Here is a 13455-nt window from a genome sequence, read left to right on the forward strand (position 1 = left end):
AACACAAATTCAGACAACAACCAAGTCGGAATGAAAGGCACAGACCGTTGCACAGACCGTTGCTCCGTTGCAGGTATGGTGATGGCTCTCCTAACAAAAGCAGTAGGTGTATGTACTGAAATGAGGAAAAAAAGTATAATGTTGTCCTACCAAAACTCTGTCATTTCATTTCATTTATAAATTATCAACACGTTGAAGATGTTGTTAACTCTAAATGGGAATTTCTCTGTTAAAAAGTATTTGAAATTCTCAAAAAAAAAAAACTCTTTCAAGTATATTGATCAACAAGATATCTTTACAGCGTGTCATTGTTTATATGGTTGGTTCTATGTTTGATTCTATCATTTTTTTTCCCCCTCACCTCATTCCTTTGTTTGTAGTGTTTTGTCGGGTTCAGTGCATTTGCCTCCGTCTGCCGCTGTAAAATAAGTTCTACTCCTTTGAGTGGATCCAGGAAAAAGCTAAAAATTAGTAGTACTTTTTAAGTTGTCCACTGAGGTCTTTTTTCGCATTGTAGCACTTTTACCTTGACACGTCCCAGTGACAACAACAGCTGATACACAGTAATAATGAGGCCTCTTCCATGGAAAGAACAGGTATCTTCTTCCGCAGTCTTTTATTTGTAAATAATAAAAATGAACTCTTGAATATAAAACATACACGTCAGTAGAGCCACATCTGTTATACAAACAAGAACTGTTGCAGTGAATACTTCTTCATCTTTCATCTAGCATCATCATTTAGGTTTGGGTAGCCATGGGCTGTAAACAATCAGTATTCGTGGAATAATACTGACAAAGGAAAGGGCAGTCGGCCACGCTGCCAAGATTTTCAACACATACATTTGCAACATAGGTTTGTAAAATTAGATTCTTCATTGGCTTTAGAAGTCCGGTCCCAAGCAATAGTAATAAACAGGTGGGGGGGTTTTGACAGGAAAAACAATGTTTCAACCGTTTCTCCACTTTGAGTAAAACAACTTAGAGTGGGTCAAGAAAGGCCTTTTAGCGCGCCCCCTGGTGGCTCAGTACCGCTCAGCAGCTTGAGCCCAGCAAAGGGTGCACATTCGTCTCTCAAAAACAAACAAACAAAAAACAAAAACAACAGGAATGTTTGCGTGTCACTGACATTTCTCTTGTTAATAATTTCTCATTGTTTTCTATATACAAGGTGTGCATGTGTGGTTTGGAGACAGGCAGATACACTTTTTCTATATTCATATATATCTCTATCTTTATAATTTCTCTCAAACTCTTAAAAGTACTTCATATACATGTAGCTGTTTTTCACACATTCTCTATTGGTCTGGAGCCCAATAAACTGACAATACAGTTGCATCCTCGTCATCACCAGGGTCTCAGCTATGCTCCGTACTACAGAACAACTCGTTCAAAGGGCTTCAAAGAAAAAGAGAAACAAAGAGAGTTTACTGTGGACAATTCCTGATATGGATATTTTAACCCAGAGTGGAAGATGTGGCCTGGGTGGAGTCAATGCTCCCTCATTGTCCCGCTCCTGTTTTTAGGGCGGGGGATGGCTTGGCTTTTCTCAGTTTGTATTCATATTCAGTACAAGCAAACTGTACAGGAACATGCAACATACAAGCTGGCCTAAAATCATGTGGAGCTAACACTCTTTTCACTTTTTTTAACCTATTTTTTAAGTGTTGTTTGTTAATTTCTCATGTTGTTGACTTTTCTAAATTAAAGACATAGACCAAAACAAAAAAAGAAATGAAAGTAAGAAAATAATCATGCATGCAGTTGGGGCATTAGGGCAGGTCATCCAGAGATCATGCTGCTCCCTTAGACAGGGAAAGTAGAAGTGGGGAAGACAGGGGTGGTGTGTATTAGGATTAAGATGTTCAGACAAACGTCACCTGATAGTAGCTTTTGCTCAAAGGCAAAGCATTGCTCTAAAACCGGAATAAAAAGTGGCTGTACCATAGGGTACCATTCTGATCTCGGCTAAACAAAGACAAACAAAAATTCAAAACAAAATATACAAAGCACATCATAAATTTGGCCTCTTTTTTTTTGTTCAGTCTCTACCATAACAAAGGACTCAAGCTTTTCTTGTGCTTGCGTTCATGTCTCACAAGGCAAGGAGATGAGTGAGTGCGTGCGTGAATGTGTATGTGTGTGTGTGCGTGTGTGTGTGTGGGCTCCTTTTTAAAAAGTTGACTCCGCCAATACCAAACAGCAGTCCCTCATGCTCAGCTATGCTTCCACTGTTACCTTGACAATGCCAATGGACGTGTCATGCAGCCATTCATTTTCATGAAGGTGTGTCGGTTTGAAAGTTTACAAACTCTTCCACGGTGTTGATAGCACTCCTGGCTAGAGAAGGACTTTGATCGGGTGCACAAAAATAAAGTTACACAAAAGACAATTGATTAAGTGGAAAGAAAATCTCCATCTTGGAGGAACAAACAAAGGCAAAGGTTTGCAAAGAAAAGGCTCGAGTCGATAACGAAGTAAAGGTGTGAGAAATGATTGTCAGACTCCGACTAAGCTTTGATTGGCTAGTTCTTTCCCCGCCTGTTCCCGCTCTATCATGCTTATTCCCTGTCTCTCCGACTGGCTTTTTATTGGTAGACCGAGGTCCTCTTGTCCTGTCGCCACCCTCTGCTCCATTGTGGTCCAGTAGTGATGTTCCTCTAATTTTTTTAAGGGATTTTGGATGCTTAACGTCATCGCCGTCACTAGGACCGAACACCCGGGGGTGGTCCTGAGCTGTCCAATGATGTCTGAGACGCCAGCCGCGTGAGTGGAGCTAGAGTGGGATCTACCAATGAGGATGGTGGAAAGAGTTTGTACCATCCAATCACCGTGCTTGATAAGTCCAAATCTTCCAATAAGATCTGTGCTACACCCATAAAACATTTGTGGTCCAATCGTCCATAGTCCCCCCACACAATCACCTAGAGGAGAGAATAGCAGTGGAGTTTGGTGGCGGCAAATGGTCACAAATGCAAAAACAACATGATTTATAAACCGCTAGATGCAGTGGTACCTTGACCTAGGAGTTTAATTCATTCTGTGGCAATGCTTTACACTCATATCACTTGGTTCTCGTTAGTTGTCATAAAGTGCAGAGAAAATTGCTTCTCCATAATTGGATTATTTTTGACCCATAGACAGTAGTTTCTGGACTATGAGCTGCAAATTATGTGTTCATGCTTTGAGCACTGCGTCGTTTAATGTGACACCGGCAATAGATTTACCCAAATTATCAAACACGTCACAGTGAGCTAATGAAATAGTCTGAGTCTGCTCTTAAACCGAATATTCGTCAGCCATTTGTTATTGTAGTGCATATGTGTCACATACGTGCACACGGCTATTTCTTTCTAAGGAAGCAGAGTGAATTTAAAAAATGAGCTCACTTGGTCGAAGGTCTCTGCTAAGCACACTGGCACTGACTGATCGGTGTATGGCATTTCCACAGCCGAACCAAAGGATGGTGGTCCTTCCCCACCAGCAAAAGTACACCCAACACTTTCACAAAAGCGATACTTACCAGGGCTTGTAATCAAACAATCATTTGTACTTTTCACTATTTTAGAGACAATACAGAGGGCTAATTCAGAAAAAAAAAAAAAATCTAACATTGGGCGTGTTAGTAGGTCAAGGTACCACTGTAATCCCACCATAATTAAACAAACCAAAATGAAACAAGGGTATGAACCAGTCACTCACAAATACAACCATAAAAAAGGGCGAGACAAAACAACAAATAATCATATAGAAGGATCACATCCACCAAGGGACCTAAACAGTAATACTTTTTTGTTTGTTTGTTTGCTTTTTAATCAGATTGCAAGCACTTTAGATTATTTTGTTTAAAAATAACATTATATCAAGTCAATAAATGTGTTTTCTTTGTCCTTTTGGTTCATTGTGAAAATCAATACTAAAGTGTGTCCTAAATTATAGTTCAGATCCTAAAATCCTGCTTACAAAGAAAAAAATAAACTTGCAGAACAATGCATACATTATATTATAATTTTCTGGGTTTTCACTCAAAATTAATTCCCTTGACTTTTTTTTTAAATGGGAATTCCCCTAAAATAGGCTACGTTTTTTACAAAGAGGTGGTGGTGAAAGGATTGGAGGAGAGACAGTTACAGTGCAAACGAAACACACAGGGGACAAAGTAAAACATAAAACACAAACCAAAGTACTTAGTCCAACAGAAAATCTAGTGAGTGTTCGGAGCGGGAGCGGGGAAAAAAAAAAGAAATGATTTTAAAAATCTTCACTCCATAAACAAATGCAATTATTATCTACTTTAGAAAAGCCAAAGCCTTTTTAATTTATAAATCTGAAATAAAAATCTATTCTCTGAGGCTTCAGTCAATTACTCATACCACACACATGCACATGGGAGATTACCTGAAGCACCTTGCCCTGGGGACTCTCATCGAATAGCAGATGCTGCTGGTACAGAGGCTCCAGGGTCTTTCGTGCAATCTTAGTTTTCTTTTTGGCTTTGCAAGTTCCATTATCCAGCAGATACACCTTGACATAGGGAGCTGTTGATGCAGCAATGACGTTAGAGGGATTTAGGAAAAAAAATGAGGCACAGTGATGATGAAAGGGTGGAGGAAATTGTAAGTATGATGAGCTGGCACTAATTAGGAAGAAGGGAATAACAAAATATTGCTAACCTGGGAGGGATTTGGAGCCTGGTTTGGGGGTAAGGCCTCGTGCCCTGATCACCTCCACCTCCAACTGTCCTTTCTTATCCATCAAACCAATTTGAACGTCACCTGTGAAACACACGAATAACACATGTATCAATGTCAGTCGAAGTGAAGTGTATGAATCTTAACATGTAACCGTCTTCGATAGCCTCTTGGTTTAAATGATCTCAGTCATGTTTCTAAATACATATTTGAAACAAAACTAAACGCTGACCCATTGCAGGTGTTGCCAATGTTTGCCGGCCAACCAGCTGACCGGGTCCTAAACCATCTAGGAAGTCACTGAACTGGCTGTCAGCACCCAACCTCATTCCTGAGAAGATAAGACTGATACAAACATACAAACACACAAACATACAACATTATAAACATAGACACTCAGTGTATTCGTTCAAGCATGTACAGTATTTGGCTGAAACCAAAGTGGGGAAAATGGGATGCATTGCGTTCAAAATTGCCTGTCCTCTGCTACTGCAGAGATTCTGAAATTGTGAGTAGAACATTGGTCACAGTTTCCTTCAGATACAGTATATATTTTTTAAACTTTGTATCTTTGTAGAAAAGGTTTTGCTGTTGATTATTTTTTACAGTGTTTATACGGGTTACGGCTTAGTCTAAAACAGAAAAAAAAACAAGTGCATCAAAGTGCCTGAAACAAAAAAATAAAAGAATACAAGATGAAAATTCTTATTTTATTGCAATGACACTTCATGTGAAAAATAGTCTTTCCCCTGGGGTCATCGGCGCCACCTTAGGGGGGCCCGCCCCACTATTTGAGAAGCACTGCTCTGATTTGAGCTGCCAGTTTGATATAAAACTGACAAACATTTGAATGTATTTTCAAGTATATTTAAACATGTTTTTAAAAAGGTTTGAACATTTACAAGTATGTTCAATCACATTTTCAAATGCTTTTGGAAATAGTGGCAAATTCGTTTGAACATATTTCAAAATACATTCGAATGTAAGCCAAACACTAAAAACATTTTTTCCTATGATCTGACAGGGTATGATGGTCAACAACATATAGGATTATGGCAGTGCTTCTCGATTACAGTATATTTTGCAAAGCCCCCACTAGGAAAGAGAAAACACCCCCTAACTTACTAATTTTTTACAGAATTTATGCAGGTTAAAGGTTTGTCTAAGCAAAAAAATAAATAAAAAATCAAGTGCCTGAAAAAAATAGATGGCTATTCTTATTTGATAACAATTGCACTTCTCATTGCAAAAACAAATCATTTCCCCTGGGGTGATAGTTTTTTCTTGCAAGAGTACTCACTTTCCCTCAGAGCTGTAGCTGTTCATGCTGCCATCAGTAGACTCTCTACTGGCCTGACGGTTCATGGCTGACCCTCCTCGTGGGAACTCCACTGCCATGCCCGTCTCCACGCTCCTTTGGATACTGCTGCTGCCAGCCTTAGTCACCTTCTTACCTGCTGAGGCTTCTGCAGCAATCAAGAAAAAATGTTTAGTTTTCATTATTATTGCATGTGCTGTTTTCTGTGTGACCACACATCTCAACTTGAATCTTGGCCATTCATATTCTGTCAGACAAAAATACATTAGATGTACTTAAAGCTTTTAAGTTTTTGCTTTCCAGATCAATTTCAAGGTCAGTCTGACAAGCTTGATAACAGCATTCACAGAAAATAGGTCAACAATTTGAAAACCTTGTGGTTTTGAAACCGAAGATTTTAGGTGACAAGGTCCCTACTTTGAGTAGGATTAGACTCCATCGCCTCAGAATACCTTTGCTCATAATTTTAAAGGTGATACTTCAAGAGAAAAGGAAATCATGCAATCAACAGTGTACATCCAAACATGATTGGTTCAGCTCTTTTTAAATGCCATCTCATAAAGTTTGATCAAGACATTCAGATATTTTTTTTTTTAAAGTACAAAAAAAAAGAAGAAGAAATCCATACACAATGCAGTACACAAATGACTTTTTATTGGCGTCTTAAAGAACTGAACCACAACTGAAAACCTTTTGCTGCTTTGAAGACTTCTGGGAAGTTGGAAATCTTGGTGCTCACAAGAGCTGCCATCAAAGTGAAATAGTCAAACATAAATGCAAAACATGACGATAAAAATATTTATAAATCAGAAGAAATTAAGGAAAATTTCTCAAGTACCTATATGAGTGTATCATATTTTAGTGTATTTCCTCAGCATAAGTTGGAGATTTTTGACTTCCCAGCTGCTTCAAATAACGCAACAAGGTTGATGAGGAGGATGGCGGAAGGAAGCGTGCTGAAGGCAGAGGTCAGGAAGGGCTAAAGTAATGATAAAGCTAATCATTTTACTCTTGCTGTCATGGTCTGTCTGTCTAGATTCATTAAATGCAATTTACTATGAAATAAAACATCTCATTCTATGCATCAGTAGCGTAGTGGTACATGCTGCTGCTCTCGTGCACATCGTGCGGATTTGATTCCCGCCTGTGCCTCAACACCCAGCCACTGCTGGTCCAAAGCCCAGGAAAAAAATGGCTGGGTTGTGCAGTAAGGGAATCTGGAATAAAAATAATATTGTGCCAAACAAATCATGCCAGTAACTCTACATGGCAACTCCCGATGTGAAAAGCAAGTTTTTTTCTTTAAAAGATACAGTATGTCTTCAAATGGTATATATGTGAGTCTAGCTATTTTTTTTCTGTGTTAACTTTCTCTTCACTCTACGCTGTCTTTCTAATTTGTTTACCTTTCTGTCTCTCCGCCGCCTTACCAGCCGCCTCTGAAATAACACAACAAAACCAATGAACAACTAAAAGCAAAGTACTGCAAAGACAGATAATCATATTTGCATGTATGACTGTCTTATACTGTCAAGACAACAGATACAGTACAATTGTACACAACTGTACTAGAGTAAAACCCCCGTCAATGACCATGCAAGATGCAGTGGCCATTCTCAAACCGGACATTGAGACTGCACGCATTATCAGTGTGTTTTTCGCAAGGAAGTATACACTTCTAATGCAGCAAACACCAATAGGAAGTAGTGTAAAACAGATAAAATAGCACGGCACACTCTGTCGATTTTTGTGGCCAGTGGGGCAATAACTTCCACTCAATGATTTTTGGTGTGAGTTTGCATTGGAATGCATTTGCTGACAATTAACTGGGATACCATTAACTTTTTCCAAAATTCTGAACTGAATAAGTGCTGGAAAATGGATGAATAGATGGATGGATGGAGTCGTGGTCCGCTGATTATATGTGATGCGTTAAAATCATCTTAATTTTCCAAACATTGAGAAATTCATCAATTCTTTTATATAATTCTTTTTTATAATTTAATCAATTTATATAATAAAATTCCTTTAAAATGTTATAGAATAAATTGGAGGTCCATTAAATATTGAAAAACTTACAGCAATTTGAAGGTTGCCAAGTTGAAATCCCAAGTTTTAAGAAAAAGCCATTTAAAGTTTTGTCTCATACATTTTTCAAAGCTCCATAGTAAGCAGTGCTGAAAAACATATTGACCTCAAACTTTCAAGAAGTGTTGAAAGACCACCGGAAAGTAGATTCCAATAGCAGGTAAGGAGGACCATCCGAGATTTGAACACTTTTTCACTCTTTCAGCCCCATGGACGAAAATTCTTGTATTTTAAGATAGTAATAACAATCATAAATGATCCAATTCTTGTCAAATACATTTTTTTTTATGAAGGGTAGCTAACACCCTTGACTAATGCCAATGTAATATAAGCCAATTGAGCACTGTAGTGATAACTGAGCCCATTGGATATCAGTGTTTCTACATTTACAACACAGATATTACCTAAATGCAATTCAAAATAAGGAATGTAAGTCAATCTTTCATATGATGCCACCCATATTTACAGACGTAGCACACAATATTCTGTCGGCCTTGAAAGATGAGAGAAAATGCTAAACATTCTGCCCCTCTAGAGATTTTCTTTTCCGATAATGTTTGGCACTGAAGGAGTGAAAATCTCAAACCATTCGGAGTCTCTGCAAATTAATTTGGGCAAAAAGGATGATTTGGCCTCCACCCCAAAAAAACTTTGAAGACCCCTTTAAGTTTGCAGTTCCTTTCCTTCATGGATGTCATGTTTCATTTGCATTTGGCCACATAAGGAACATAATGTTTTGATGTCATTTCGATAGTTCAACAGGGTTTTCACCCCCCAACAAAAAATATAAGGAATACCGTACAGTTCATCTTTTTGGTCTCTGACCTGTCTGGCTGAGCTGCGAAGTACTCCGACTGCGCCTTGAAGGCAGGATGGCGACAACACGTTGGCTGAGGCTTGAACGCCGCTTTTTGATCCCACTTCCCAAGCTCCCGAGGGCGGTGTCTGATTGGCTGCCATCCGTATGCTCCATGCCATAGATCTCGCCGCTCACACTGGTGCTCTTTATCATGTGGCGGCCCGTTGCACGCATGGCTCGACTGATCATTGATTTTTTGCAAAATCCATCACATCACATCATTGAAATACTAACGTATCTACAGAGGTGAAGTACCATAAATGTCACGTCTAATAGATGCTTGAAAAGACTAGCGCATATAATGTATGTACCTGAAGCGTCCTCTGGGTCTCTCTGACTGGATGGACATGTAGCTGGTGCTACTAATCCGAGAGGCACTGCTGGTTCGAGAGATGGCTGATACGTCACTGACATCACTGTCTGAAGACTTATGGGAAGCATTCTCACTGCTCGTCCGGTGGTCCTTGAAGAGCTGCAGGAAACAAGCACCATGTAATCGAGGATGGTTGCTTAAAAGTGTAAATGTGTGGGGAAGGTGTTGGAACCAAAGTTTATGTTGGTTAACTAGACTGACTCAAGGGCTGAATTTACAGTACAGAAAATGGCTGAAGTGAATGTTTGACCTAAAATACAGACTTCGATTTTGCTACAACTTTGTTGAAAAAACCCAGTGACAGAAAAAAAGGTGGCGGCCCATGTTTACATGGTTTTCCCTTCAAACTCTAAATATACAAGTAAATAAATGATCCTCCTCATTAAATCTTGATACAGACATAATGACAATTAAAAACATGCAATTGGCTAATGTGTCACAGCATCCTCGGTGAGCGGCATTCACAATCAGGGTTTCACGAAATAAAATCCTTCATTTTATTTTATTATATACATTTAAATGTTAATGAGATCAGGGGGGGTCTAAGAATACTGTACAGTATGCATGTAAAAATTGAAGAAAAATCTGAGGTATCTAAATGTTCCCTAGTTGTGGGGCTGGCCAGGGAGACAAAGTCTGGCCATGGCCTGCTCTGCCCTTGCATACCTCAGAAATAACACCATCTATTCCTGTTTCTACTAACAGCCTATCATCAACATTGTCATTTATTTAAACTAGTAATAGACAAATAGGGTTTGTTTGTTTTTGTTTTTTGTTTTTTTGTATATTGCAACATTATAATGAGGCTCTGCCAAACGGCATTAACAATGAAGACTCTCTCGGTGACAATGATGATTTGTAAAAGAACAACAAAAAAAGGAGCTCTTGAGAGATATTTGTGTCAGTTTTCATGGAAAAGACATATTAAGTAATAGGAGAAAAATCCCATAAAATGTAATTAACTGTAGTTAGCTATTGAAAACCAAATCATGAAATGTTATCAACAGTAAAGATATTCTGGCATTAAAAGTGTGAAAGGTATTACCTTGTGACAATTTGTTAACATAGAAACACAACATTTTAGTCCACGCACAAATGTGTGCCTATTTTTTCTCTTGTTTCATTCATAGGTTTACATATCGAGCAACCACATGCCTAAGAACAACATCTAAAGTATGTTTTCAAATTGGTTCGATTTGTTTTTTGTTTTGTTTTGTAAACACGTGATGTTTGCAGTTATTACATTAAACTTATAAATGTACCGTATCTGCAATTTATGTTTCATTGAGGTGTAAAATTGTCTTCTAGTAACTTCAAATAACTTGTTCTGAACCTCAAAAGTAAAAGAGGATTTGAAACCCACCTCCCGTTTGTTCTTGAGTGCTCTGTCGAGGTCCTGCTGGCTAGAGTTACTGGCAGCTGACATCCGGTTCGAATGAACTCTCATTTGGAGTTGACGGACACGCTCCTCTGCTACCAGGGCTGGATAGAAACACGCAATTAAACACATTCTCTTTTTTTTTAGAAAGGATTTCTGCAATAAAATAAATAAAAGCTGTTGTTTTCCAAAGACACAACAGACAAAAATTGCATGAGGAGTGATTTAAAGTGATTTCTCCTTTTGTTCCATCTCATGTACCACATGGTAGAAGACGTGTACACCTGTTAATGCTTACCTTGTTCTACACTGTTGCTCTTGGGGGGAAGCTGGGGGAGCTGCCTCACTTTGCGGGATGAGGATGATGTCACTGAAGAGGAAAGAGGTGTACCACCTTGGTGGTGGCCCCTATTATTAAGTTACAGAGAAAGAAGGGAACAGACAGAAGTTAAGATGATTTGAGAAGACAGACAAAAAAAATAAATCCGAAATATTCACGTAAAGTAATTCAATACATTTCCAGAACTATTTTAGAGCATGAGAAATCCATACAACAAAAGAAGAAATACCACTAGTTTGACCAAAAAAAAAAAAAAAAAACTTTGCTTGAAACAGCAACAACAGTCAGGGAAAAGGTGGCAAAAAACGATATCAGCCATAGGATAAGCAAGGTGTAGATGAGTCAGCAAAGGAAGCAAAAGATTTTGCGGAAGTTGACAAACACAAGCGCACACAGACGCATACACACGCAGACTTATGCAGATGTGAAAGGTGGAAGTGAGTGATAGTGCAAATATCTACAACGTAATGGTTGCCAAATATTTTACATAAAATGTACATGTTTTGAAAGGCAAAAATGAAAGAATTTAAAATATTCAATATATGTTACATAATCATTTCTGTTGACATACAGCCCTTGGAGCGATAGAGAAACAGAAACCTGTCCACCATATACACAGGTATTAAACACAAACGTCACTTATTCTGAGGAAGTTTGTGGGTTGACTCAAACAACAAGCTTGTTTCTCCAATCACTTCTCATTGGATGATTTTAGGGGAAAACCCCACATTTTATAAAAAATCCAAAACAAACCTTAACATTAAGTACTCTTCATAAATAGCTCCAGTGAATACAACATTTGGTTAGTATAAAATGAAACCAATCACTAAAAAAAAAATAAATCAATACAAATTTCAATTAGATTAATAAATAATCCCAAATATTAAATGAGCTGTTTGTGATTGGCCTCGGCTCACTCTATAAAAGATTACCCTGATTGGGAAAAGCAGAATAAAAAAATCAATGGAATGAATAAAATTCAAGCAAAATACTGTAGTTACGACATCTGTCTTATATGCAAGTGGTTTTGGGTTCAAAATCTAGCCTAGATCAGACCCTCTTGCACATTCTCACCGAATGTGTACCCGCAGCATACGTATGCAAGCACAGAATCTATAAGTGTGAATGTGAGTGAGAATGAATGCGTGCAGAGCCGTGCCCTGTGATTGGCAGGAAACCAGTCCAGGGTGCAAAGCCAACTGGGATTTCGCTCCAGTTCGTCTGTGACCCTTACAAGCTCAAGCTGGAGAGAGAACGGACAGATGACCGTGGTGTCTCTTATTGGACAGCAGGTGATACTAATTCAAGACAATTTGATGGAAGTGTTTGTTTGTAATTTAATGCTGTGAATGTCTGAGCCTTAACAGCCACTCTCAAAGAGCTTCCTGCCACATGTCTGATATTTAGAGAGTATGAGCTTGCCTGACAATGGCCGTTGAGGAAAAGATGACGTACCCCCCCCCCCCAAAAAAAAAAAAATATATATAGGTATTGACAAAACAGCAAAACACAGAGGATGAAAAGTAAAGATAAAAGGGAGTTGTCATTGATCTCACTCACGTGTTCACACAGAAAGCAGAGAATTAGTGATGTGACGGATGTCATGAGAGTGATATATGCAAAGGGACTCAGTCACAAAAGTGTGTTATTAATGTGTGCGCAGATGCCTGAATAAAATGTGTGGTTCACCTACGGGAATTTCAGGCATCACAGAATAAAATACAATAAGGTTGGATACACATACACACATCCAAAGTTGATTCCGCTGAGATTTCTACGTCAATGCTGAGGACTCAGTTGTAAGGAAACAAGGAGTTAGAGCACATAGAAGCAGCAAATGTGATTTTCCAGAGCGACGCCACCAAAGACACCCCGCTTTATGTCAATGCAAAAAGCCAACACAACTGCGCAGGATTTCACACCAAAAGCAGTCCAAGCTACGGCAAGTTAAAAATGAGCACAAACTAAAGCTTAATAAGTGTAGGAAACCAACAATACAAAACCAACAAGACAAAATCATGTCAACACTGTTCACAACCAAGAACACAGACCATCAACCACTTTTGGTAAAGAGACCAGAAAGAAGCACAGAAGTAAAACATATACACAATGGGAGTGACAAACTGTGTAGAATTTGCCTATTCTGACAATTTCTATTTAGTATGCCACAGCCACTATGTCAAAGTCTTAACCACAGAGTACCAGAGATTGAGGATAAAAAAAGGAGCCATCAAAAAATAATTTGTGATATTATACGTTGTTCAAATCATAGCCACTATTCATATTAGCTACGCGCCAATGCAAAAGTAAAAGCAAGACAACCTCAGATTAGTGAGGATTCACACTTATCATAGGAAAAGAATGGAATGAAAAGTCAAGAATAAATACATTGTTACAGGTAAAGCTTAA

General features: G+C 38.6%; 1 protein-coding gene across 4 annotated transcripts in view; it reads right to left on the reverse strand.

Annotated features, from left to right (window-relative positions):
• Window positions 1–579: 579 nt before the first annotated feature.
• The window catches only part of rims1a (regulating synaptic membrane exocytosis 1a), a 63193-nt gene continuing 50317 nt past the window's right edge, over window positions 580–13455 (reverse strand). For all 4 annotated transcript variants that reach the window (XM_088421032.1, XM_088421029.1, XM_088421028.1 and 1 more), the window contains 10 exons: window positions 11005–11114; window positions 10692–10810; window positions 9267–9427; window positions 8922–9136; window positions 7415–7447; window positions 5991–6156; window positions 4923–5035; window positions 4673–4774; window positions 4398–4537; window positions 580–2923 (listed from right to left, as the gene is read on the reverse strand). In XM_088421032.1, the coding sequence (XP_088277158.1) occupies window positions 2705–2923; window positions 4398–4537; window positions 4673–4774; window positions 4923–5035; window positions 5991–6156; window positions 7415–7447; window positions 8922–9136; window positions 9267–9427; window positions 10692–10810; window positions 11005–11114 (1378 nt within the window). In that variant the 3' untranslated portion in view covers window positions 580–2704. The remainder of the gene's footprint in view (window positions 2924–4397; window positions 4538–4672; window positions 4775–4922; window positions 5036–5990; window positions 6157–7414; window positions 7448–8921; window positions 9137–9266; window positions 9428–10691; window positions 10811–11004; window positions 11115–13455) is intronic.

This window comes from Hippichthys cyanospilos, chromosome 8 (assembly GCF_059441005.1).
Source record: "Hippichthys cyanospilos isolate Australia breed blue-spotted pipefish chromosome 8, RoL_Hcya_1.0, whole genome shotgun sequence".
In the NCBI taxonomy this organism is placed as follows: domain Eukaryota; kingdom Metazoa; phylum Chordata; class Actinopteri; order Syngnathiformes; family Syngnathidae; genus Hippichthys; species Hippichthys cyanospilos.